We start from the raw sequence: 24,787 nt of genomic DNA, 5'->3' as shown, positions 1-24,787 counted from the left end.
ACTGTTTCCCACTGTCTGTTATGCTCTGTAAGCATTAAACTCCCTTTTAACCTTGCCCATTAAATGGTTCTTTGAGAAAAGAAACCATGTGTTGTGTGCCCCGTGACTCCTAACACTCAAGATCTGCACAGTGGCTGGCTACCTTGTTGGCACTGTTGACCGACTAGTAGCATAGGAAGGCACAAAAGCTTGGGTTGGTTATTTTTATTATCCAGAGATTTTCCCTTTCCATTATCTTAGCAGCTGTTAATTTTATTTAGCCTGATCTTTTCAAGTAGACATCCTCCCTTTTCTCTTTGTTTTCACAATGCTACTTATACAGTTTCTCCACCTGTATCCAGCCTGCATCATTGGGAGTTCTGTGGAACATTGTGTTTGGCACACTGTGAGTTCTTCCAGGTCACTGAATGGCAGCCTGCCTGGCAGGTTACTCTGAAAAACTTCATACCTGGGAGAGGGGTGTCTTTCTTATGAGGGGTTGTTCAGTGGAGTCTGACTTGGTTGTTGCTCATGGATACTTAGCTCAGGTTTGGGAAATGTATGTTCTTTTCATGCTGTCTTATTGGCCTGATGTGTGACTTTTGGCTAGTTTGCTTAACTCTGTGTATTTTCTCATCTGTAAATGAAAATTACATACTTTCATATGTATGTTACTTTCACATGTTACTTTCATAAAAACATTTTCAAAGATGAATATAACAATGCAGATGAACTACTTTGCCTTACAACAAAGATGCTAAGAAATTTAAAGATGCTAAGAAATTTAAAGATGCTAAGGAATTTGAAGAAATTTAAGAAATTTGCTAATTTTTTCCTCTAATTATAATCTGTGTAGCTTATCCTAAGAGCCTGTGACAATTGTTTGTGTGTGTGTGGGGGGGTTAGTCATCTTTTTGAGGCTGATGGAGTAGAAGGAAATTTGCATCAGCTACTGACATCACTAAAGCAAACTAAAAACAAATTAGCTGAGTGCAACAGTGCCCCAGAATGGGGAGAATGCGGGTGGTGTCTGGGCTGCATTTTCTCCCTTGTTTTTGGGGAAGGTCTTGCCTCCCTGAATTGGGCTTTTAGCATTTGGGGAGTGGCGTCCCAGAACAGTTTCTTCTTCTCTCCGGACTGTGTTCATATGCAGTGCCTTGTCTGTTTGTGGCTGTATTCCAGTCTGTAAACATGACTGCTGTGAGGAGCGTGCAGGGTTGGTTGTTTATTTTGTAAAACCTGTCTCATTGCCATGTGATATTTGCCCAGGAACTCGTGTTGTGACATTCTTATGGTGAGTGTGGCCCTTTAAAAGTTTCATTCTCAGATGTTAGATGAGCCCCTAACTGGTGTCCTGAGAAGCATTTAAGCCTCTCTCCCTAGAGTTTAAACCAGAGGAGCAGTAATCCCAGTGGAGCCTGGGCTGGTGTCTAAAGAGAAGGTAGCAGATGAGGTGGCAGATGATAGGCAGGGGCTGCTGTGGTCTCCTGACTCATTTGCACAAAGGAGGGGCTGGCCTATCCCGGGGAGGTGTTTCCGCTCATTGCAGCAAATGAGGGCGCACAAAGGGCTGTAATGTAATGAGGCTCCTCTGGTGACATCACTTGCAAGTGTGGTCAAAGTCCAGTTCTTGGGGGCTAGGAGACGGCAGTGGAGCTCTCCCTTCTCAGCTGTCACTGTGCCAAGGTGCCTACTTCCAGCCACTGAGCCGACACAGCTAAGCCCGGGGCATGAACGCTTACAAGTACCAGAAGTTCCTGGAGGGGCTCAACAACCTGAGAGGTATTCCAGGGCTTCTGGCTCACCCGCCTTTTGTCCGTGCTGTTTGTGTGAACACTTGCTGTGGTGTGTGTTGTATGGGGTCTTTACTCTGCATCAATCCCTAGGGGCTTAGAAAGGCCTCTGACTCAGAGCTGGCCATAGTTTTTTCTGTGTTTGGGCAATTACATAGAAGGAATAGAGTTTGTAAATGCAGTAGTGGGTGACGGGAGGGACTCCTCGCAGCTGCTCCAGCCGCAGCCTGTTCTCTTGCTTCAATGGGCACTGAAGCCACGTTCGGCCCCTTGAACTCGGCAGCGCTCAGGGTGCTCCCGGCAGGGTGGGCAGAGGGCTCCTGCTTTGGGCCCTGCAGCCTCACCTAGGTGTAGCTGGGGTTCTTGGGCCAGATTTTCCACTCGCCTGTGTCTACAGTGAGTCAGAGCCCCATCTGGAGAGAGAACACGGAGTCGGGAATGGTTGTGGAGGGGAGGAGGAATGCAGGTTGATAGGGCAGAGACGCCATTGTAAAGGGTAAATCAGTGACTTTAAAGGGGACAGCTTTTTACTAAAATAATATTGAAAGGGATTAGTGTTTGCATGGTTGGCAAACTTTTCACTGATTATATAATATATGAGAAAAATGCTGTCAGGTATGATGATGCAAGACTCTTTTTGGCTATTAAGGAGGAAAATGAATGAAATCTTTTTACTTCCCTTTTTCTTATTAATAGGTAGTTTTATTTCCATCTCTTAGGAAGCTGCTCAAACCATCCTTCTTCCATTGGCAGTCAGGGTTCTGGACCCAGAGTGACCATGGGGTGTGGAGAGAGTCAGGGGAAATAGAGGAAAAGGGTAAAGTTGCTTCCTTCAGGGTTGAGGGGGATGGCAGGCGATCTGGACTCACATCCTGCCAGGGTCTATAGATATTTTACTTTCTTTCATTATCTGTAGAAGAATAGTTTCTAAGAGAACACATACCTAAAGAGCTTTGTATGCTACAAAGGGATATACAACTAAAAAGTATTGTTCCATTGATCTCTATCTTCTCTTCCCTTGTCTCTCCCCCCATGCCATACAAACATTTTTTCCAGAACTTCTGACAGCTGGAGCCAATCGCTTTTAGGTTGAGGGCTCTCCAAGCTCATCACGCATCAGACAGGTCTTAGCAAGAATGAGCAACATCAACTGTTGCATCCCTGTCAAAGGAAGTTTTGAGAGGCCAGGAAGAGTCTGAACTCCTTTATCCAGACTCATGGGGGAGAGATGGCAGGTGGGGACAGAAACCAGTGGCGCTTCTCAGTGACTCTTCCGGTTCCTGGGCCTTGCTGGGGACTGTACAAAGGTGCAGGACTGTACCCTTGTCCCGTACAAGAGCCCTTTTTCTTGCCCTCTTTCCTGTCCTAGGGGATCCTTCTGTATTCCTGGGCATGAAGCCCACCCAACAGCAGGAGCCTTTTTTCTCCTGTGTTTACAAAACTCATGGAAGGGTTATCAAACTTAATTAACCTGCCTGTTCCTTCAGGAGAAGAAAAGCCTCAGAGTAGGAATCCTAGGCCTCTCCTTGGACGCTGATCTCCTTAATATAGTTTTATTCCCTGTTATCCTTACTGTCATTCTTCTGATAAAGGGCCAGAACTTTCTAAAGACGTATTGGCGGTGGGTGGAAACTATAGGGGGTTAATATAACTTTTCCTTTTGGTTCCCCTTTGGTCAAGGGTTTACAGGAGCAGTGAACCACAATAGGATGGCCACAGCCTATGTGGATCAGGCTTAGCAGTGACCTAAGTGGATTCCTGAGGTTCTCAGGAGACCATTCCACTCATAACTCTGTCTTCCTCTGCTGTATGTGCTTCAGGAACAAAGTGCAGGGGTGGGGGGCACTTCTTGTTTTCCTCCCATAAAACATGCATGGGATGTTTACTCCCTAAATAGGAGTTGTTTTGGTCCCCAGTTTCCTGTAACTCTCCTGACTTTCTCAGGGGACTAATGGAACAAGTAGCTCTTGATTTGATCTTCTCAGGGCTGTAGAGGTTTGAAGTTACACGCTACATACATATTTTTGCTTTTGGAAGATGTTATATTGAAACCAGCTTGGCAATCATTTGTTTTCTCAGTTCACCTATAAAGTTTGTTTGTTTGTTTTTCTCCTTCCTTTGCCCTGTTTTTACTAGGAATGAATGAATAACATGGCTAGGAATGAATGAGTGACAGACTAGATGTACCTGTCATAGTGGGTGTCCTGTATGGGGCGGAAACCAGAGAAGAGAAATGACCGCAGCAGCTCCCGCTCCACTCTTCCTACCCAGACACTGGGGCTCTCTGCCATGTTATTTTGGCTCTGCACGTCTAAGGTGAACTCAGAAACACTTACTGCTGTGGACATAAGTAAGAAGACATATGCACTTAGTTCAGTGTCTGGTATGTGGTCGGAATTTACCAAATGTTCTACCTCTTCTTTCTCCTGTTCCTCCCAGAGACTTGTTTGAATCACAGTGAGTCTTGTGCCCGCACTGGTCCAGGATGAGCTGGATCAGGGCACCCTCTGACTGAGGAGTTGTAGCCCTAGTCACCCATCCACATGTTTGGTTCCAGGTCTTACTTGATCTCACTGATTGTTGAGACTGGAAGACAGCAGCACTAGTGATATTCTTAAAAATATTATGCACTCAGCAAATGTTAGTTATGGGCTAGGCACTGTTCTGAGCACTTCCCTGTATTAATCCGTGCAGTGCTTATAATATTCCCATAACATAGGCTCTTTACAGTGGTACAACCAAAGCTTGGCTGGCCCGAGAGCAGGGTCATCTGTCCTGCTGAGGAGATAACAGTGCCTGGGAGTATAGCAGCCCAGATGGCTGTATTGTGTAGCTGTCTGATACTGGGGACCATATGAAGTAGGGAGAATACCCAAGTCTGACTGAGTGTATGTGTGAAACACACTTGGTACCTTCCTCTGAGCGACAGCAGCAGTATGGTGCTTTGGAGTGAGGGCAATAGATCTTCTCTCTCCACACTAGCCTCCTTGAGCTGTGTTCGGTTTTCTAATCCTTCATTCACATATATACACTGTATAATAGTCTTTATGGCATAAAATGTATAATATACAGCAGTTTGTCCTGTTCACTCAAAGAAAGCGTCTGATTAACTCCCTTGTCTCTCAGAACCTGACTGTTTTTCGGGTGGGAGAGGTGCCCGGAACGAGGGCGTGTAGTTGTTTTGGTTTAGTCCTTATAATCATTTCTGGAACATTGCTACAGGTGTTAGATAAGTATTCCCCCAACTCTGAGTTGACAGGCCAACATTTAGACACGAACCGTGGCCTTTGTCAAACTCTCCTCTGGGTTGAGTTTCACCCACTGTCCCCTGATTATGGTGAATAGCTACTCCCCTTCTTCATCTCACCTGTACCTTTGTGTATTCTGGAGGGCCTGACGGAAGCAGGTAATTGGCTCCCCTCTTTGTTTAGTTACTGACTTTGCTTTTCTTGACGTGGTTCAGCTTGCAGCACTCCTCCATCTAGTGGGTAACTGTTGAAGGGAGCCCTGTGGGAGAATAGAGACATTGTGTAAGTCTTGAAGTTCCTGTCTCCAATTTCCTGTGAATCTTTGATGCTTTGATACCAGGATTGAGGTGCAGTATATTCCATTGCTCCTGTTTCCTCTGGAAGGCTTTGACCTTTATTTGTCAAGCTTGCCAGCACCCACAGCTGTTGAATGATTTCTGCCTAGATGCACCACTTTTGTGGGCACGACAGGTTGAACTATTGGCCCAAGTCCCGCCCTTTGGCAGAGCCCAGGCCTGTGGTGTGACTGGTAATTAGGGATTAATTAGGGAGGCAGAGAGGTAGGTGAGGTTGAGTAATGAGAAAGTGGTTCTCTAGCCTTTGCTAAGAAAAATTTGTGATAGGTCTGTGGGATAATAGCTGACTTTTTAAAGCAAATGTACCCCAACATACCCATGTACTTTCACCCTTCTCTTCCTTTGCATATATATACTGTCCTGTTCCCTCTGCCTGGAAGACCACTATCCTTTTCTCCTTGTGTCAAACTTCTGTTATCCTTTAGTGCGTAGCTCAATCTTACTTTCCCCCCATGGTTTTTTGTTTGTTTGTTTGTTTTGTTTGCAATTCCACATATAATTTATTCTCTCTTTCTCGTCTGTGTTACTATAGCACTTTAAACATATTTATTTTAAGGATATCACATTATGGTATAGTTACTTTATTAAACATTTGATTTTTCCTGGTAGTCTTTACTTCTTGGGCAAGCTTCCTGTAACTTCTGTAAACCTCTTTTTTTTTTTTCTTCATTTGTAAGATGGGGATGATAATAGAATTTATCTCACCAGTTAAATGAGACAGTAAATGTAATAACATCTAGCACAGATTAAGATCCCAGGAGATGTTAGCTATACTGTTGCTAAAGGTGGGAACTGTGTCTCATTTATTCTTGTATCTTCCTGACCCAGCATAGTACCTGGCACAAATTAGGCATGAAAGAAACATTTGAAGAACTGAATTACACTAAACTCATGTATCCAAGTGTCCTTCAGTAGTCACCAAAGACAGTTTAAAAAAAGAAAAATACCAAAACAACTCTGACAATGGTGCCCATGCTCTATACATTTATAAAATCCTTTTTGTAGTTTTTCTCTTCAGCGCCAGATTGTGATGCCCATAAGAAATTCCATACTCATTTTATAGTCGTACCTAATTTTTGGTCAAAAAATGATATTATCCAAGGTTGGCTCTTTGAAACATTAACTCCAGTCTCAAAGAATGAAATGTACTGCTCTGGAAGACATTGGAAAGATGGTACTACTAGTCTGTAGGCACTTCCAAAGGAGGGGTTCCAGGTATATTTTGGGCAGCGGCAACGTTGTTGAATAAGTGAACTAGGTGACTCCTGAGGAGGCATGCTTATTTTTGGTTCTCTTAGTTCTGATGTGTTTGTCAAGTCATCTTTCTCATTATCTTACAGCTTTACTTTGGACATCCACCCAGTTGACCAGCCTGGAAGCCTGTTCCCAGTTGGCACATCTGGGCTAGCAGGACAAGCCCTCACATCCTGACATGGGCCCTCCCAAAGTGGCCTTTTTTGGGGGACTTTTCTCCCCTCTTCAGTGTGACTAATAAAGAACCCTAGGGAAAAAAACTTAGATTCCCCCCCGCCCCCTACAATTAAATAGATGCGGTATTTTGTCCTTATAGAAAGAATAGAAAAACGAAACACCCAAATTACTAAAATCCTACAACCCAAAGATCAGTATGTTCCTATTTTATCGTATTTTCATCAAGTCTTTTTCTATCTCTCTCTCTATATATAATGTTGTGTTTTTATATATTTGTTATCGTAATTTAGTTCTGTCTTGCCATTTATTATTTTGTGAGTGTTATTTTTTTATGCCTTTAACTATTTGTCTGCAATATCATTTCTTAACAGCTGTGTGGAATTTCATCAAATGTAAGGGTCATTTATTTAACGTCCCCCAATTGTGGGGCGTGTACCTTGCTAATTTTTCAGTGCTATAATATTATAATGAACATCCTTGTAAATAAACTTTTCTGTGCATCTCTGATTATATTTTTTGGATAGATTTCTAGAAGTGGAATTACTGGTCTTAATACATATATTCAGAGCTCTGGATGTTGGTTTTTAACTTTATTTCACCTTTAAAAGCTACTGAGGTTACCTGTAGCCCTTTAAATACCTTTCTGATGGCTCTCGGCCCTTGCCTTCTGGGGACAGCCCTGTCTTAGAGCTTAGTGGCCAGCTGGTTCAGATGTTTTATTATCCAGTTAATTTCATCATGGGACAGGTGCCAAGCGTCTCTCTCACTTAGCAGCTCCCACATGTCATCATCATATCACTGCACTGTTTTACTCTGAAGCTTTTTCCCCCAGCAGCTCCAACCTTCATTGAAAAATGGCTTCACTGATTCTCCCCACCGTAGTACCTCTTCCTTTTCTATCAGGAGAGATCCATAATGTTGATCTGGAAACTGTAGTACCAAGAATGACCTAATCAGTGCTGTATAGAGATCCCACATTGGAACCCCAGATTGGTACAAGGTTGAGATTCTCTTTTTCTTTTGCTGTTGTTACTGAGCTAGCATCTACCTAGTAAATTGCGCCAGCTTAACCTGATATAATAGGCTGACAAATTCTACTGTGTCATCACGCTTGCTTATGGTAGGTGTCTGCCTCTGGAAGAAATGGAAATGGTGCTGTGTGTTTAAATCAACATACTGCAGTCGAGTGCAAACTGGCTTCTGTTACTTGGGACTGACAGCCCTTAAGGTTATGATGAGAGTACAGTCTTGTTTCTGACTTGGAGTTGACATCCTGCAGCAGACAATGTGGGGTTTTCCAGCTGATGATAGACTGGATAGACGGTGTTTGGGGATTAGCTTGAGGACTGAGAGAAGGAAGACACATGTGTGGGGCTTTGTGTGCCGGGGTCAATAAGAACGTCCCGGCAGCATCCAGGATGGTGGAAGATGGCTTGAGTCACCCCCAGGATTGCATCCTTCCCAGTGAGAACTGCCTGTCTCTCTCGTTCCCAGAGCCCTTAAGCAAACCTATCACAGTGGGTTGGTTCTCTCCTCTGCAAGGAATTCAGGAGTCTGCATGCTTCTGGAGTAAGATCTGTCAACACCTTTTACACATACTAGACCCTCAGTATATCCTATACTTTTTGGATGCTTGGCAGTTTTGTACTATTAAAGTTTATCCCCTCCTTAATTGTATATTTTCAGGCTTACTGCTTGCCACTGGGCTGGAGAGGGGCATTCTGTGCTGGTTTGAAATGTGTGGGGACTATGGGGTTCCATGATGTAATGGTTAGTACTCTAGACTCTCAAATGTGTGGGTTAGTTCTGTGGTGGGATGGGGCTTTTTTTTTTTTTTGGTTACAACAGGGGATGAGTGTTATATTCTCCCTCTTTCTCAGAGAGTGAGCCTATATGCTAACAAAGAATAAATTATCATTTCCCCCCCATCCTTGGTCTTGTGTTTTTTTGAAGTAGGCAGTTCTGAAAGGTAAGGCTCTTGTCTGCACTATTCTGCCACAGTTTCTTTTGGCTACTCTCCTAGAGAAACCCCAGGCTAGTTGTCCTAACTGTGTATGTTCCTCATTACAACAACTGTGGGGATGGTCCCTCTGAATGAATACCAGTTGCTAAACAGCGTCTTTTGCTCATTGTGGGGTGGCAGGAACCTTTTAGACTTCCTGGTTTGATGTATTTTGGAATCTTTTGATGTGGAAGATCATTTTTTACAATTTGTTATCAATTAACTATTTCACTCGCTGATAATGTTTCATGCTTCCTGTCTGTTTCACTGGAAGCCCCCATTATCTGTCTCCTTCCTTCCTTTCGTTGAGAACCCTTCTCTATGCCGGGCCCTGTACAAGGCCTTGGGGATACGAAGATAAATGACAGTCCCTGTCCTTGAGGGGTAGTCAGTCCTATACACAGCCTAGTGGGGATGGAGATATATAAATACATTTGTGGCTGGTGCTATTATAGAAATATGAACAAAGTGCTGTGAGGACAGAGGTGGAGTGATTACTAGGGGCAGATGGTGGGGGATTGGGAAGACTTTACAGTGGAGTTGGTATTTAAGCTGAATCTTGAACTTAGAGTTTGCCAGTCAAAAAGGAAGAAAAGATATTCTGGGAAGACAACAGGGTGTGCAAAGGAATAGACTCATGAAGGTCTCTGTTTCCTCTGGGGAAGGTGAGAAGTGTTGTGAAGTAGGAAGCTGGAGAGAATGGGTAGTTGTTTAGGCTAGAATGGAAAGTTGAGCCTGTGTTATAAAAGGCTAAGGAATAATGTAGGTAGTAGGGGGCACTCAGTATTTTTAAGGCAGAGGAATGATATAAACAGGAGTTTTTTTGGTGGGGGAGAAGTATAACTTGGCAGTAGAATGAAAGGTTATTTATAGGGAGGTAAGGCTGCAGCTAAGGTGGGGCTGTATGTACCTGATTTTATTTGTCTAGGATAAGAGAAGAAATAAAGAGAGCAGGCATGTGAAATTCTTCTAAAAGAGAGTTTGGTTTTAGAAACAAACAAATTTTTGTTGAACTTTAGCCTGAGTGGAGATCCACTTTCCCCACAGCTCAAGTTGAACCCGACCCCGGGTTGTGCAGTGTTCTGTGTTTGGGTTGATATTTGCTGGGACTGGTCAGATGATGCACCTTGGCATGAGGCCTGTGGAGTAGCTGAGACCGGCAGCCCCAGGTGTCTGTCAGTGATAAGAGGGAGAGAAGAGGCCCATTTAGGTCTGGGTAGGACTTTTGTTTCTTTGAAATTCTCTGGACTACAGTACCTGGCCCAGGGCTCTATTTTTACATGACTCTACAGAGAGATTTCATGTGTTGACTTCGTTCTATGTTGAGTGTTGGCGTTTGACACTGTTGATCACATCCCTGCCTATTTAAAATATTCTATTAGCTTCAATGAGGGCATTTCTTGGTTTTCCTTTACCTATCTGATTGCTGTTTGTCTGCCTTTGCTGGATCTTTTCCTTCTTCTGACTCACTCTCATAGTTTGCTAAGGGGTGAGGCAGTGTGGGGAGGTGGGAAGAACATGGGCTTTGGATCCAGGCTAGGTTGGGTTAAAATCCCAGTTTCTACATTTACCAGGTGAGTGACTTAGACAAGCTACTCACTTTTTCTGAGCTTCAATTTTCTCATCTGTAAAACAGGGATAATAATATCTCCCACATAAAATTGTGAGGGCTAAAGTAATGGCATAGGTAAAGCTCCTAACACAAGGCTGGCACATAAACACATAACAAACATAGCTGGCATTATTATTAGGCTGCTCTTGACCTTCTTTTCTTTCTCTAGCCATTTCTTCTGGCTCCAGCTTTTCTTTTAAATTGCAGACTCCCATATCTGTCTTCTACTGTTTAAAATCTCTCAATTAAAAATTAAAAAAAAAATTGTAGTAAAGACTATTTAACATGAAATCTACCCTCTTAACAAATTTTTATTAACTATATGAACATTTGTTGTACAGGAGATCTCTAGAACTTTTTCATCTTGCAGGACTGAAACTCTATACTGGTTGAACAGCAACTTCCCATTTCCCCATCCCCCCAGCCCCTGGCAACCACCATTCTAGTTTCTGCTTCTTTAAGTTTGACTACTTTAAAAACCTCATATAAGTGGAATCGTGCAGCATTTGTCCTCCTGTGACTGGCTTATTTCATTTAGCATAACATCCTTAAGGTTCATCCATGTTTAGCATATGAAGAATTTACTTCTTTTTAAAGGCTGAATAATATTCCATTATGTGTATAAAAATCTCTCAGTGTTTTAATCTCTCTTTTTCCAACTGCGTACAGGACATCCATACTTGGATACTGCTTCGAACTCAGCTTGGCTTCCCCCGCTTCTTCCCCATTTTTGACAACTGTTCCCACATTCTTTAGTCTCCGAGATCAGAAACCCTAGAGACATCTTTGACTCTTCTCTCTTCATCAACCCCCATTTTCATTCTGTCATCGAGTTCTTTTGTTTCTTCAGAATTTCTCCTAAATTTGCCCTTTCCTCCCCATTCCCTTTGGCAAGACTCTTGTCCGGTCACTCGTTACCTCACGCCTGAATTACTGTGACAGCCTCGTATTTTGTTTCCTGTGTCCTGTCTCTCCCTTCCAGTTAACACTGCCAGCTACTTCCTACTGTTTTCTGTTACCCAAAGTAAGACAGACCTTTTATGCTCTGACCCCCTTCCTCCTTATCAAGACTTATCTCACATGATTTCCTGGAACACACCTTTAGCCCCAGACAGATCCGCCTCCTCATCTCCTCTTGCCCTTTCTGTGCGGTTCTCTTTACCTGGAGTGCCCTGGTTCTTTATACTTCACTGAAATCCATCCATTCCTTCAAGCCTCACTGCAGGTCTTTCTTCTCCACGAAGACGTCTCGATTATCATTGTCCACGTCGATGTGTCACTTTCCCACACTCTAGTTTTGTCTCCTATTGAAACCGTAAGCTTTTTGAGGAGACTGAGCACTTACAAGGCATGGTGACCAAAAGCAAATCCTTCTTTCAGTTGACAAATATTTATGAGCACCTACCGTGTGTGCTGGGCTATGCACAGGGGTCCAGCAATAAACCACATAGTGAGGAGACCAGTTACACTGTATATAAGCAGACAAATACTGGTTGGTCAACTGAATTTGAGGAAACCAGGTCAGACTCTTTAAGTGAGGACAAATGAAAAGAAGAGGGAGACTTCAGAAAACAAGGCCTAAATGAAACAATTATTGTAGGACAGAGGCATTTAATGGATTCATGGAGCAAATAGTAGTTTACTAAGTATCCACTGATATCGATTTATTCTGGGTATTAAGGATATACCAGAAGACAAGATCAAGTCCCTTTCCTGGTAAAGCTTATATTCTAACATTTAGAGGCATTTTTTTTTTTAAATGAAAAGCACTTAATATTGGGTGAAGCCCATCTGTAAGAGGTCAGCAGTGAAGGAGTTAATATGCTTGTAGGGCTCTAGGCTTTGTTGAAACAGATGGTTTCTCAGCCCTAGGGAGTGTTTTTAAGGGGGATTAGAGGACTGGGCTGAAGAGGGCCTGAGACCTCTCTCCCTCACCCCATAGCACACACACCTGCTGTTTGGCGCCTGGTGAGCTATGTAACTTGTCCGCCACTTGGGTAGGCACTTATTTGCAGGTTTGTGATTGTGGCTTTAGGGCTGGCTGTATGCTTCAGGCCTTTTTATTTTCCTTTCCTGATTTTTATTTATCATCTAACATCAGCGAAGTCCCACTTTAATTTAACAGATGTTGGGACTTGTCAGTGTTCCTTTCTGATCCATATTTACTTTATTTATTTATTATTTATTTATTTATTTATGGCTGTGTGGGGTATTTGTTTCTGTGTGAGGGCTTTCTCTAGTTGTGGCAAGCGGCGGCCACTCTTCATCGCGGTGCACGGGCCTCTCACTATCACGGCCTCTCCTGTTGCAGAGCACAGGCTCCAGACGCGCAAGCTCAGTAATTGTGGCTCACGGGCTTAGTCGCTCCGCGGCATGTGGGATCTTCCCAGACCAGGGCTCGAACCCGTGTCCCCTGCATGGGCAGGCAGATTCTCAACCACTGCGCCACCAGGGAAGCCCTGATCCATATTTACTTTTACACAATTATGATCCTGGTCTGTATATACATTTTTTTTCAATCCAGTTTTTTTATTGTGGTAAAATACTCATGACATAAAATTTACCATTGTAACAGTTTTAAAGTGTACAATTCATTGACATTAAGTACATTTACAGTGTTGAACAACCATCATGACTATCTAGTTCCAGAACTTTTTCATGACCCCAAATGGAAATCCCATACCCATTAGGCAGTCACTCCCCTCCCCTCCCCTCCCCTCCTCTCCCCTACCCCCCACCCCCTCCCCCAACCCCTGGCAACCACTAATCTGCTTGCTCACTTGCCTGTTCTTGATATTTCATATAAGTAGAATCATATAACAGGTGGCCTTTTATATTTGGCTTCTTTCAGTTCGTTGTATATGTATATGCCTTTTTCTTGTGATATTATAAGGATTTTTTAGTGTTTCCTTATAGTCATTATAATTTTACATTATGATATTGATACTGGTTTCACTTAGCCATTATGTTAAATGTTGAGTATTTGGATTGTTTCCAAGTTGTTGCTGTTATCAGAACTGCTGCAATGGACGTCTCCCTGACTGTGCTCTGCCTTCTTTCAGAGGACTCTGTATGTTGCACACCAGCTGCAGAAGAACCGTTGTCTTCGATTAGGATAGTGTGGCCTGTTAGCCAACTCTCAGGGAGAACAGGAGAGAAATGATTTTTATACAGAAGGGAGCATTATACTTTGCAACAGAAGAGCTTGATCGCCAGGGAATGGCAGGGAAAAGAAAGGTTTTTCTTTTTTTTTTTTCCCCCCGTACTGTCTAGAAGTCTTCTCTGACACTCCCTCCACCCCCTTGGGTGTAGGAAGGAACGGAGTATAGCAGTTGAAGATGAAATGTCTTATTCATTTATTCATTCAACAAATATTTGAGAGCCTACTATATGCCAGACATTTGAAGCTTGCCAGTGGTTTGAGCCTGGCCAAGCAGTACCTTTTACTCTACAGGCCTTTGGTCCTGCCTGGGAGCAAGATGCTGGAACTGCTTCCAGGGCAATCAGGATTCAGAGTCCTGAGCCACACAGGACCTTCTTACCTCTTGGTTTAACACCTCAAGGTTTGGGACTGCTTCCTCCGGGGGATTTCACAGCCAGGCTGAGACTCCTCATACACAGCTGCTCTTTTTCCCCATTGTGACAGAGACCTGGCTGCTAGGAGATGTGCCATTGGGCCTGTGGCCTCAGAGTGGTTTTAGTCACAATATCCTGGCAAAGCAGCAAGGGGAAGGTGCTGTTGCCTGGGTATAAAGGCTTCAGGCACTTTGTTATAGTGAAGTTACCATGTTCATGCAAAGCGTGGGGGGTGGAGTGTCAGATGCTGAGTTTAGCCCAGATAGCTCTGGGATTAGTGCTGCTGGGACTCTCTTGTCTTCTGGCAGACTGTCCCCCGCTCCTTTTTATTTCCTTACTGACCCATTTTATAAAATAGTCTTCACTTCTCTTTACCCTGCTGGGAAAATGTCTACCACTTAAGGCCATTTAGGGTCACACTATGTCTTTAAAATCCAGTGTAAGTAGAGGAAGCACTGAATTGCCAGATCTTAACAGTTACACTTAAGAAAGTGCTAAAACTCTGAATTGTTGACTTGGGGTAGGAAGCACAGAGGTTGGTGAGAGGACCGGAGTTAGGCCCAATCCCTGCCCCTTGCACCTACCACGTGTTGCATTTCTTTCACTGTCAGAACTTGATCCATTATGTGTCTGTATCTTCAGATGCATTTTTCCTAGTGTACTTTTAAAACTGTTGAACATTCCCTGTCAGGTAGAGGAGAAAGGAGTTAGACCACCAGGAATAGAGACTCTGCTGTCGCTCCCCCTACACCGTGGAGTTCAGGGAATTGGCCTAGAGTTGCTGAGGGGCTGCTGTGTTTGTGTTTCAGTGGGCTGGCTTTACTGAGTGGGACACAAAAGCCCAAAGCACACGCCATTCCCACAAGCCTAACATTTTCATATTTCTTTCTCTGCCAAAGAATCTTTGGTTAGGGTTAAGAATAACCAGTCTGTCTGTGGAAATACCAAGGCCTTTTGTTTGCCAGGAGAAAAGGGCTTTTGATTAAGGCTGTCTTCTCTCTCTCTCTCTTTTTTTTTTCCTTAAGCTGCTGTGAGAAGACTTCAGAGCCTCTGAAGGTGCTGTGCTTGGGGGAAGGAAAGATAGCTAAATAGAACCAGGAGAGACTTAATCATGCTCTGCCACCCATTTGTGAAGAGATTAAAAAAAAAAAAAAGAAAATAATAAAATCAGTCCAATTTTTGGTGACTGCTTTTACTAGCCTTTCTTTCTTCCTGTCTTTTATGAAATCCATCCAAAACAGTAGTTCCCCAAGGACCTACCATACAGACGTCCTTGAATCCCACTCTATCACTTAGCGTGACCGTGGGCAAGTTATTTAACCTTTCTCTTTATGTGAGTTTCTCAGCTACAAATTGAGGATTATAATAGTGCTATTTTCATAGAGTTTTAATGAGGATTGAATGAGGTAATATGTAGGAATTACTTAGAACAGTGCTTGGCACTTAGTAAGTGCTCAGTAAATATCGACAACTATCTCAGTAATACTATTACTCCTATCTGTAGCAAATGCTGAGTGTAGCTTTATTTTCCTGATTCCAGCTGTGGCTTGCTAGGGCTGTCAGAGCCAGGCCTTTGTCTTTTTAGAGTGAAAAGGAGGCAAACATTCCCATTGGGCATGATCTTTTTATCAGTCAGAGGCAAAGGGAAAGATTTATTCTCTGTGTGGACACTTCTTAGAGGCTCAGTGTGTCCTTAATTGAATGTCAGTAAGGGAATCCATTTCATTAGGAGGAACTTACTATTCTTTGGCAAAAGCAGTGGCTGTTTGTTGGGTGGGAGTGGGTCATGACTAAAGCAGGTAATGACTTTCTTTCTTGGTCTTTGACTGAGGATAGTGAGGTTTCTTGTGCCCCAGGAGAGGCTGAACTAAGCTAAAGAGGAGGGGCCTCTGGTCCTTCAAATATACAGCAGTGGGAGAAGCAGGAGGCATGTTAGTAGGGAAAGGGGGCATCCTCAGGGCTGGGCTGGTCCCAGTGACTTTAGTACCAGGTCTGGGGAGTGTCATTAATGGAAGCTCCGAGAAAGTGCCTGGCCACTGCATTTCCCTGGCCGTAAGTAAGTAAGCGACCCGCTGAATGACTCACCCTAAGCCTCTGAGCTGTTTTATAAAGCTGCCACCTCCTTTCCTAGATTGCTGGGGGTGGCTAAGGAAGTGACAGAAATTTACATTTGTTGTCTCTTTCTTGTCCTTGTCTGTATTGCCTTTAGCTTTCAGGAAGGATTTCCATGTCTGCCCCCCCCACCCCCTCAATCCCTCAAGGTGAAGTCTCATCTCACCTCTTGCAGGAGGTTCATTTCTAAAGTTAGCACATATAGTGAATGTCCCAAATAATCAAAATTATCCTTGAAAAATATGTCAAATGATCCATAAATCCAAGTATATAAACCCGGTTTTGTATACATGCCAGGACAGAGTTGAAACACCATATGAAGTAGTTGGCCTGCAATCAGGGGGAAATTTATATGAAAGGATAAGTGTTCTCAAACACTAGAATCATATTCAGGGTTCAAGGTGCTCATAATGTGAGAGGTACACTGGAACCAAGACTTGCTGATGTCTCAGATTCAAGTCCTGTCACCTCATGTTCACCTTGTACATAACCTCACCTTGGTGTGAAACCTCACTGAGTGGAATCGTGAGTAAACCTCTGCACGTGTTTAAATTATTTCTCTCTCTCTCGTCAAGTTTCTGTAGTTCAGTGCAAGTGTGTTGAGATTCTCCAGTATCCTTCTTTTGTGCTTTCTGTTTTTCTTACTTCACTTTTTAAATCCTTATTTTCTTCTTCTAAACATGTCGTATAGCTCTCTGCATTCTTCTCTTATCCAAAATGCTTATCTCTGTGGCTGCTTGTTGCATTTCTTAATTATTTTCCGTGTTCAGGATTCTTTAAAGGGGGCCTGGGGGAGAGAGTGTGAGTGGGAGGGGAAGGCCTCTAACAGTCTTCATTTAATTCTGTAGTCATAGCTTCCACTCTCCTCCTCTCCAGTCCTCTGCTAACTTAACAGTTCTTACCCCTTGCATATAAGGCCCTTTCTTTTATTTATTTATTTATTTATTTATTTATTATTAATTAATTATTTAATTTATTTATTTATTTATTTATGGATGGCTGTGTTGGGTCTCGTTTCTGTGCGAGGGCTTTCTCTAGTTGCGGCAAGTGGGGGCCACTCCTCATCGCGGTGCGCAGGCCTCTCACTATCGCGGCCTCTCCCGTTGCGGAGCACAGGCTCCAGACGCGCAGGCTCAGCAATTGTGCCTCACGGGCTTAGTCGCTCCGCGGCATGTGGGATCTTCCCAGACCAGGGCTCGAACCCGTGTCCCCCGCACTGGCAGGCAGACTCTCAACCACTGTGCCACCAGGGAAGCCCAAGGCCCTTTCTTTCCTTCATTTTCTTCCCCCTTTAGGTCATTCTTCAATAGAAAATTTCTGCTTGTGTTAGGCCAGTTAGAAATGAATTCTTGTTATACCTGCTATGCATCACTGTTTTAGCTCTAGATGATTAGTTGGTTCATGGATCAACCCCAAAATCATAGTATCATGAAGAGATAGATGAGGAATGCAGCCCACCTAGAGAGGTCAAAGGACACTTTCCCCAAGTCACACAGCTGATTATTGACAAGCTAATGTCATGACCCAGGTTCCTGACTTGGAGTTGAATTCCTTTTCCCCTAATCACATTGCTTGCCTTTGAAGCCTTGGATGGGAGCAGTCCTTTGTAACTTTTTTTTTTTTTTTTCCTTCTCCCAGCCTTTGGGGAATTGTGACTTCTTTTCTTTTGTTTAATTTTATTTCAGTTCCTTTCCTTAACAAAAATGCTAGATAATATGAACTTGAAGAGGGTTAAATTTAGTTCCTTGTCAAGGATCTATTTGAGAATTATGTGGCATCTCTTGACAAAAACTTAGAGCTGTGTTACGACTTCTAGGACTGGGAATCACTGTCACTGGCATAGAGGTTTGAGACCAGGGAGTTTGGTGACCATAGTTCCAGGAGGGCGAGGGTTTGTGTGGGGAATCAGCTGGCACACAGAAGGGTAGTCCAGGTCAACAAACATCTGTTGAATTTTGCTCTTTGCAAGGTACATGACTAGGTGTTGAGAAGACAACAGTCCCTGCTTTCAAGGGGCTCATGGTCCCTTGGTTCAACTTGAGAAAAGAAGGTAGTATGTGTATTTAGAGAGCGAGCTCAGCGAGGCTGTAATTTCTCTTGTCCTGATTTGGTCACAGAACTGGAGGAGATGGAATTGCTGTTCATTGGGACCTTGAAAAAATCTGAAAATATAAGGTACTGAATGCTAGTTTAGTACTCAAATAGGGCAAGGTGGGGTTTCGCAGGGTCTCAAGGGCCAGTTGTATTTACTCAGTGAAAAGGTTAGGTGGGGAAAATGGAGTTCTTTATACCCTTTCCTCCCCCTTTCTACTGGTAAGTATTAAGCAAGGTACTTTCTAAAATAAAAAAAAAATTTTTTTTAAACTATTTCTTTTGAGCGGAGGGTGGGTGGGGGCGCTATCAGAAAAAAAATAACTAATGAGAAAAATGATTTGCAGAAGATAACCCTTGCTTCATGTAAATCAAGCAGTCGGGCCTGGGAGAAGTTTATGCAGTGTGTTGAGACATTGAGGCAGCAGGAGCTTCTGGCTGGGAGGATCATACAGTTGTTCTGACCTTTGCAACCCTGCCCCAGCCATCCATTGTGAGTTTGCCCAGCTCCTTCAGCTTTTGTTGGTTTAAAACATCACGTTGTAACAAAGTTCAAAGCTGTAGTCCTTGTTTTCTCAGTCCTAAGGACAGAAAATGGGTTATTTTCAGCCAGGTGCCTTTCTTCTTTGTCCCAGAAACACTGTAAAACTAAAAACAAAACAAAAAGATGAACGACTAAACCCTCCAATAAAACAAAAACTTCAACAGCCGTGATAGACGTGTGGAGCCTCTGGTGTTGGACCACCTAATGGGGTTTCTTATACTACAGGAGTTTTCCAGATTGATGGCTAATGTACAAATAACTATGTCAGGCTCTGGCTGTCATCATTTTGCTGTTCAAGAAGGGAACATCAAAGAGGGGCCCAGGAACCACTCCATGTGACGTTCTTAACATTTTTGTTGCTCACCGAGAGGGGGCTGGTGGTGGTGGTTGGGAGTGTTTGGTTGTGTAGAGGAAGGTAGATGTGCACGGCCCATGCCCAGTTTCTGATTGGCATCCGTAATGCAGCCTTCTCTCAGAGAGCTCCACGATGTGACTTTGTGGAGCAGTCTCAGTTCTGCTCTGTGCACTGTTTACTTTGCTGTCTCCACCAGCAGCTGTGTGAATGGGAGAGCCATTGCCTTCTGAAGTACCCTTAGGCTGTTCCCACTGACCTTCAAGTCTTCAGAAGCATTTGGGTGAGAATAATGCTAAAATCCTTTAGCTATTTGGCTCAAAGGAAAAGCTGCACTGCCATGGTGATAAAGCTCCCAATTGAATAAGGAAAATGGCAATTTCCAAGAATCTGGGTGGTAGTTATTTTAATCAAGTTGAGAAATGAGATCATTGAGAAGGGGATTTCCGCAGTACCTAGGCTGTCAGGGAAACAGTTATTCCCCTCTGCTTCTGTGTACAAATTCCAGGAGAGGAGCATGAGGTCTAAGGTTGTATCCCTGTCCTCAGTAAGACAGGCAGTCCGCAGGGGCCTGCCAGCGTACTGCCTTACAGTTACACTGTAGTGTTTCCTTTAAAAAATACTTTCTATACTGAACATAATCTTAGTATTTGCACGTGTATGAACATCCTTCCTAAAATCTGCAAATATAAGAAATATAGAAATACCCTGTAGTCTATAAGCCTTTGTTCTTGGGGAAGCCGACTGGGGATTTCCCTCATCTTCGTGTCATATCAGACTCCTTGAGAGGGGTGGCAAGAACATTTCTCTCTTTTTCCCCCTCTCTTTCATTCACCCTAATGGGACAAATAGTTGCTGGATTCAACAACATTCTTTCCCAAATGATTCTTAAGGCATGAGGGTCACCAAGATTTATTTTTAAACTAATAACCTCAGGCTGAGGGAAAGCAGTTGTCCTTACTGAATTCCCTTGGGGGCTTTCAGCTGCCCAGACACCCCACGTCTTTATAGGGCACATTCCAGCGTTTTTAAAGCCCTGGCCCTCAGAGTGAAATCTGGTCTGGCGTCTCACTCATGGAATCCCTGCATGAGCCATGGCCATGGCATGAAGTAGGTGTCAGATTGGAAAGCTGAAGGAACAGGTGGCCTGTGAGCGTCATATAATACTTCCGGCTTGGTAAAGTGGTTTCGGAGCCTTATGCTTATTGAAGGTTTCCTTCTGCTTTCTTGTCAGCTCTAGCCATCTCTTGATGGTTTCTTTAGTTCCCTTCCTGGATTTTCTAGGAGCATGCTGGAGACTGTCAGAATATAAGGAGTTAAAAGCATAGTGAACTTGTGGAGAATAATTAAGCAGTGATTAAGTGATATTTTAACTACTGTTTACAGGGGAGAAATGGAAATCATCAGGAAAAAAAAGTTTGACTGAGGTCATCTTTGTTGGCCAGAGTTTGTCTGCCCTTATTCAGTTTCATTTTTAGCTGTAAGGGGAACTCCCACACATACTTCTTTACTGATGTCCATCTTTGTCTTTGGTCATATTTCTCCCTCTTCCCCTTCCCCCTTCCCCCTCTCCCCTTCTCTCTCACCCCACTTCACCTCTGCCTCTTTCCCTACCTCCCCTATGTTGCTTTAATTGGTCTGGGAAAACCAGTTTCACTCAGAACAGTTGGAGTGGGACTCCCTTCTGTGTCTTCTCTTCCTTGAAGGTCTTGGATGAAGCATAGATAGGCGATTTGGGATATTTGGAAAGCCACTGGACTAGTGGGAAAAGCACCAGATAAGGAATTGAAGTTGCCTGGGTTTGAATCCCAGCTCTGCTACTTATTAGCTGTATAATCCTGAGCAAGTTAACTTAATCTCTGTAAGTCTCAGTTTCCTCTTCTATAAAATGGGGGTGATAATTCCTACTTGAAAGAGTAGGAATTAGAGAGGATTAGAGTTATGTATGTAAAGATCATTGTCTGGCACACACAGTAGGCATTTAATTGTGTTTGAAAGTAGGAGCTTTGTGGGACTTCCCTGGCAGTCCAGTGGTTAAGAACTCCACGCTTCCACTGCAGGAGGTGTGGGTTTGATCCCTGGTTGGGGAACTAAGGTCCCGCATGCCAGGCGGCCAAGAAAAAGAAAAAAAGTAGGAGTTTTGCTGTGTGACTGGAGAGGTGAGAGGTGATGGTAGGGTTTAGATTGCCTTTGGTTAGCTTTTTGCCGATTTAACTACATGTTAATTGTATAGTTTATATATTATAATATGAAGTTATGTTATTCTTTGCCTTTATTCCTGTCTAGTAAGTGTAGTAGCAACCCAAAGGAGAGCTAAGAGGGCCTTTAGCCCCCCCCTGCCCCCCATAGTCTTCATCACCTCCCCCTCCTCAGCCACTCTAAATAAACAAATTTAAGGGAAAAGAGTTTATATATAAATGTAGAATTAAGACTTACTATGATTGCTTCTCTTTTTCCAACTGGATTGCTACATGCGAGTCCATTTTATATAAAATTTCTGTTTTCCTACTCTAATACTGATGCAAAGGTTTATTTCTCTCAGGAATGATTTGTGGCCAATTTATATAAAGGAAGATGTTAAGTTAATTTCTGAACACTTTTTATTTTGTCATATTTGACGCATTTGTGGTGGAGAAGTGGATCATGGTTATTCCATCCTTTTTCCTTTACTGAAGTGGAATGAGTCAAGGCCAGCGGGGCCTGGCAGAGCACAGGGCCTTTGCTGTTCCTTTCAGCACTAGTTATGCTTGGCTAAGTCTCTAGGTCTTAGGACTTCGGGTGCTCAGCTGTTTTGGAAACTTGTTATACAGCGTAATGTGTTGCTTTGCAATATGAAAGACATGTTGTGGCTTTATAATCAGTATCTTTTAGCATATCACTTCTATTTATTTATTTATTTATTTTATTTTGTCTTATTTTATTTTATTTTATTTTTTGGCTGTGTTGGGTCTTCGTTGCTGCGCGCGGGCTTTCTCTAGTTGTGGCGAGCGGGGGCTGCTCTTCGTTGCGGTGCTTGGGCTTCTCATTGCGGTGGCCTCTCTTGTTGCGGAGCACGGGCTCTATGCACATGGGCTTCAGTAGTTGTGGCTCGCGGGCTCTAGAGCGCAGGCTCTGTAGTTGTGGTTCACGGGTTTAGTTGCTCCGCAGCATGGCATATCACTTCTTTTGGGGAGGAATCTTTAAAATCAAGTGTCTCCAGTATATTTAATATTTGATAGAGTATAAGGAAATTTGAGTAGTTTTGTCTCAAAGTATCAGAAAACAGTGGCTCAGATTCCTTTTTATTTTATATGTTCATGAATTGGAAGACTTAATATTGTTAAGATGGCAGTACTCCCCAGATTGATCTACAGATCAATCAGTCCCTACCAAAATCCCTGCTGGCTTTTTTTTTTTGCAGAAATTGGCAAGCTCATCTTAAAATTCATATGGAAATGCAAGGGACCCATAATAGCCAAAATAATCTATCTTGATAAAAGAGGAACAAATTGGAGGACTCACACTTCCCAGTTTGAAAACTTACTCCAAAACTACAGTAATTAAGACAGTGTGGTAATAGTATAAGAATAGAGATTTAGATCAATGGAATAGAATTGAGAATCTAAAAATAGCCCCCTACATTTATGGTCAATTGATTTTTGACAGAAGTGCCAAGACAGTTCAATGTGGGAAGAATTCTCTTTTCAACAAATTATACTGGGACAATTGGATATCCATATGCAAAAGAATGAAGTTGGACCCCTACCTCACACAATGTACAAAAGTTAACTCAAAATGGCTCATAGACCTATGTGTAAGAGCTAAAACTATAAAACCGTTAGAAGAAAATTTAGTAATAAATCTTTGTGACCTTGGATTAAGCAATGGTTTCTTGACTGTGACACCAACAGCACAAGCAGCAGAAGAAAAAAGTAGATAAATCAGATTTGGTCAAAATTAAAAACTTTTGTGCTTCAAAGGATACTATTAGGAAAGTGAAAAGACACCCCACAGAGTGGGAGAAGATATTTGTGAATCATATATATAATAAGGGACTTATGTCTAAAATATATTAAGTCCTCTTATAACTTAACAGTAGGAAGACAAATAATTTAATCACAAACGGGCATAAGATTTGAATAGACGTTTCTCCAAAGAAGATATATAAATGGCCAATAAGCCCATGAAAAGATGCTCAACATCATTAGTCATTAGGGAAATGCAAGTCAAAGTTGCTGTGAGATACCACTTCATACCCACTAGAATGGTTACTATAATCAAAAAGACACAGAGAGGGGCTTCCCTGGTGGCGCAGTGGTTGAGAATCTGCCTGCCAATGCAGGGGACATGGGTTCGGGCCCTGGTCTGGGAAGATCCCACATACCGCGGAGCAGCTAGGCCTGTGAACCACAATTTCTGGAGCCTGTGCTCCGCAACAAGAGAGGCCGTGATAGTGAGAGGCCCGCGCACCGCGATGAAGAGTGGCCCCCACTTGCCGCAACTAGAGAAAGCCCTCACACAGAAATGAAGACCCAACACAGCCATAAATAAATAAATGAAAAAAAAAAAAAAACAGAGAGGATGTGGAGAAATTGGAACCCTCATACGTTGCTGGTGGGAATGTAAAACGGTGTAGCTGCTTTGGAAAACAATTTGGTGTTTCCTCAAATAGTTAAAGACAGAGTTGCCAAATGATCCAGCAGTTCCACTAAGTATATGTCCAAGAGAAATGAAAATGTATATCTGACAAAACTTGTACACAAATGCTTATAGCAGTATTATTCATAATAACTAAAAAAATGGAAACAACCCACATACCCATCAACTGATGAATGGATAAGCAAAATATGGCATATCCATACAATGGAATATTATTCATAAATAAAAAGGAATGAAGTACTAATTGGTGCTAACATGGATCACACTTGAAAATATGCTAAGAGAAAGGAGCCAACTTGAAAACGTTCTGCTAAGTAAAAGAAGCCTGACGCAGAAGACCACATATTGTATGACTCCATTATACAGAGTAGGCAAATTCATAGAGAAAGAAGTAGATTAGTGGTTGCCAGGGGTTAGGAGAGGGTGGAATGGGAAATGACTGCTGATGGATATAGGGTTTCTTTTGGGGGTAATGAAATGTTCTAAAATTACATGGTGGTGATGGTGCACAATTCTGTGAATATGCTTCCATTGAATTATATACTTTGAAAGGTATGGGTATGGTATGTGAATGAAATTCGATAAAGCTGTTATGCCATAAACAAGATGAATAGACAACCCTCAGAATGGGAGAAAATATTTGCAAATGAAGCAACTGACAGAGGATTAATCTCCAAAATATACAAGCAGCTCATGCAGCTCAATATCAAAAAAAACAAACAACCCAATCCAAAAATGGGCAGAAGACCTAAATAGACATTTCTCCAAAGAAGACATACAGATTGTCAACAAACACATGAAAGGATGCTCAACATCACTAACGTTAGAGAAATGCAAATGAAAACTACGATGAGGTATCACCTCACACCGGTCAGAATGGCCATCATCAAAAAATCTACAAACAATAAATGCTGCAGAGGGGGTGAAGAAAAGGGAACCCTCTTGCACTGTTGGTGGGAATGTAAATTGATACAGCCACTATGGAGAACAGTATGGAGGTTCCTTAAAAAACTAAAAATAGAACTACCATATGACCCAGCAATCCCACTATTG

At 42.8% G+C, this 24,787-nt stretch overlaps 1 protein-coding gene and 1 long non-coding RNA gene across 15 annotated transcripts in view; both read left to right on the top strand.

The window, feature by feature from the left end:
- The window catches only part of MACF1 (microtubule actin crosslinking factor 1), a 341,407-nt gene that overhangs the window by 58,485 nt on the left and 258,135 nt on the right, over positions 1–24,787 (top strand). The window contains exon 1 of one of the 14 annotated variants that reach the window (XM_082421738.1): positions 1,598–1,761. The exons of the other annotated variants lie outside the window; for them this stretch is intronic. Coding sequence (XP_082277864.1) covers positions 1,710–1,761 — 52 coding nt within the window. The 5' untranslated portion in view covers positions 1,598–1,709. Of the gene's footprint in view, positions 1–1,597; positions 1,762–24,787 lie in introns of those variants that run through there. 14 annotated transcript variants of the gene reach the window in all.
- LOC309641959 lies at positions 13,240–23,648 on the top strand. The gene is made up of 2 exons (XR_014252879.1): positions 13,240–17,025; positions 17,371–23,648. It is a non-coding gene; the product is annotated as an uncharacterized lncRNA (long non-coding RNA).

The sequence above is a fragment of the Balaenoptera physalus genome (genome assembly GCF_965194825.1).
Source record: "Balaenoptera physalus genome assembly, chromosome: 1".
NCBI classification, from domain to species: Eukaryota; Metazoa; Chordata; class Mammalia; order Artiodactyla; family Balaenopteridae; genus Balaenoptera; species Balaenoptera physalus.
Note: the sequence above shows the minus strand (reverse complement) of the source record. Positions and strands in the feature narration are given on the sequence as shown.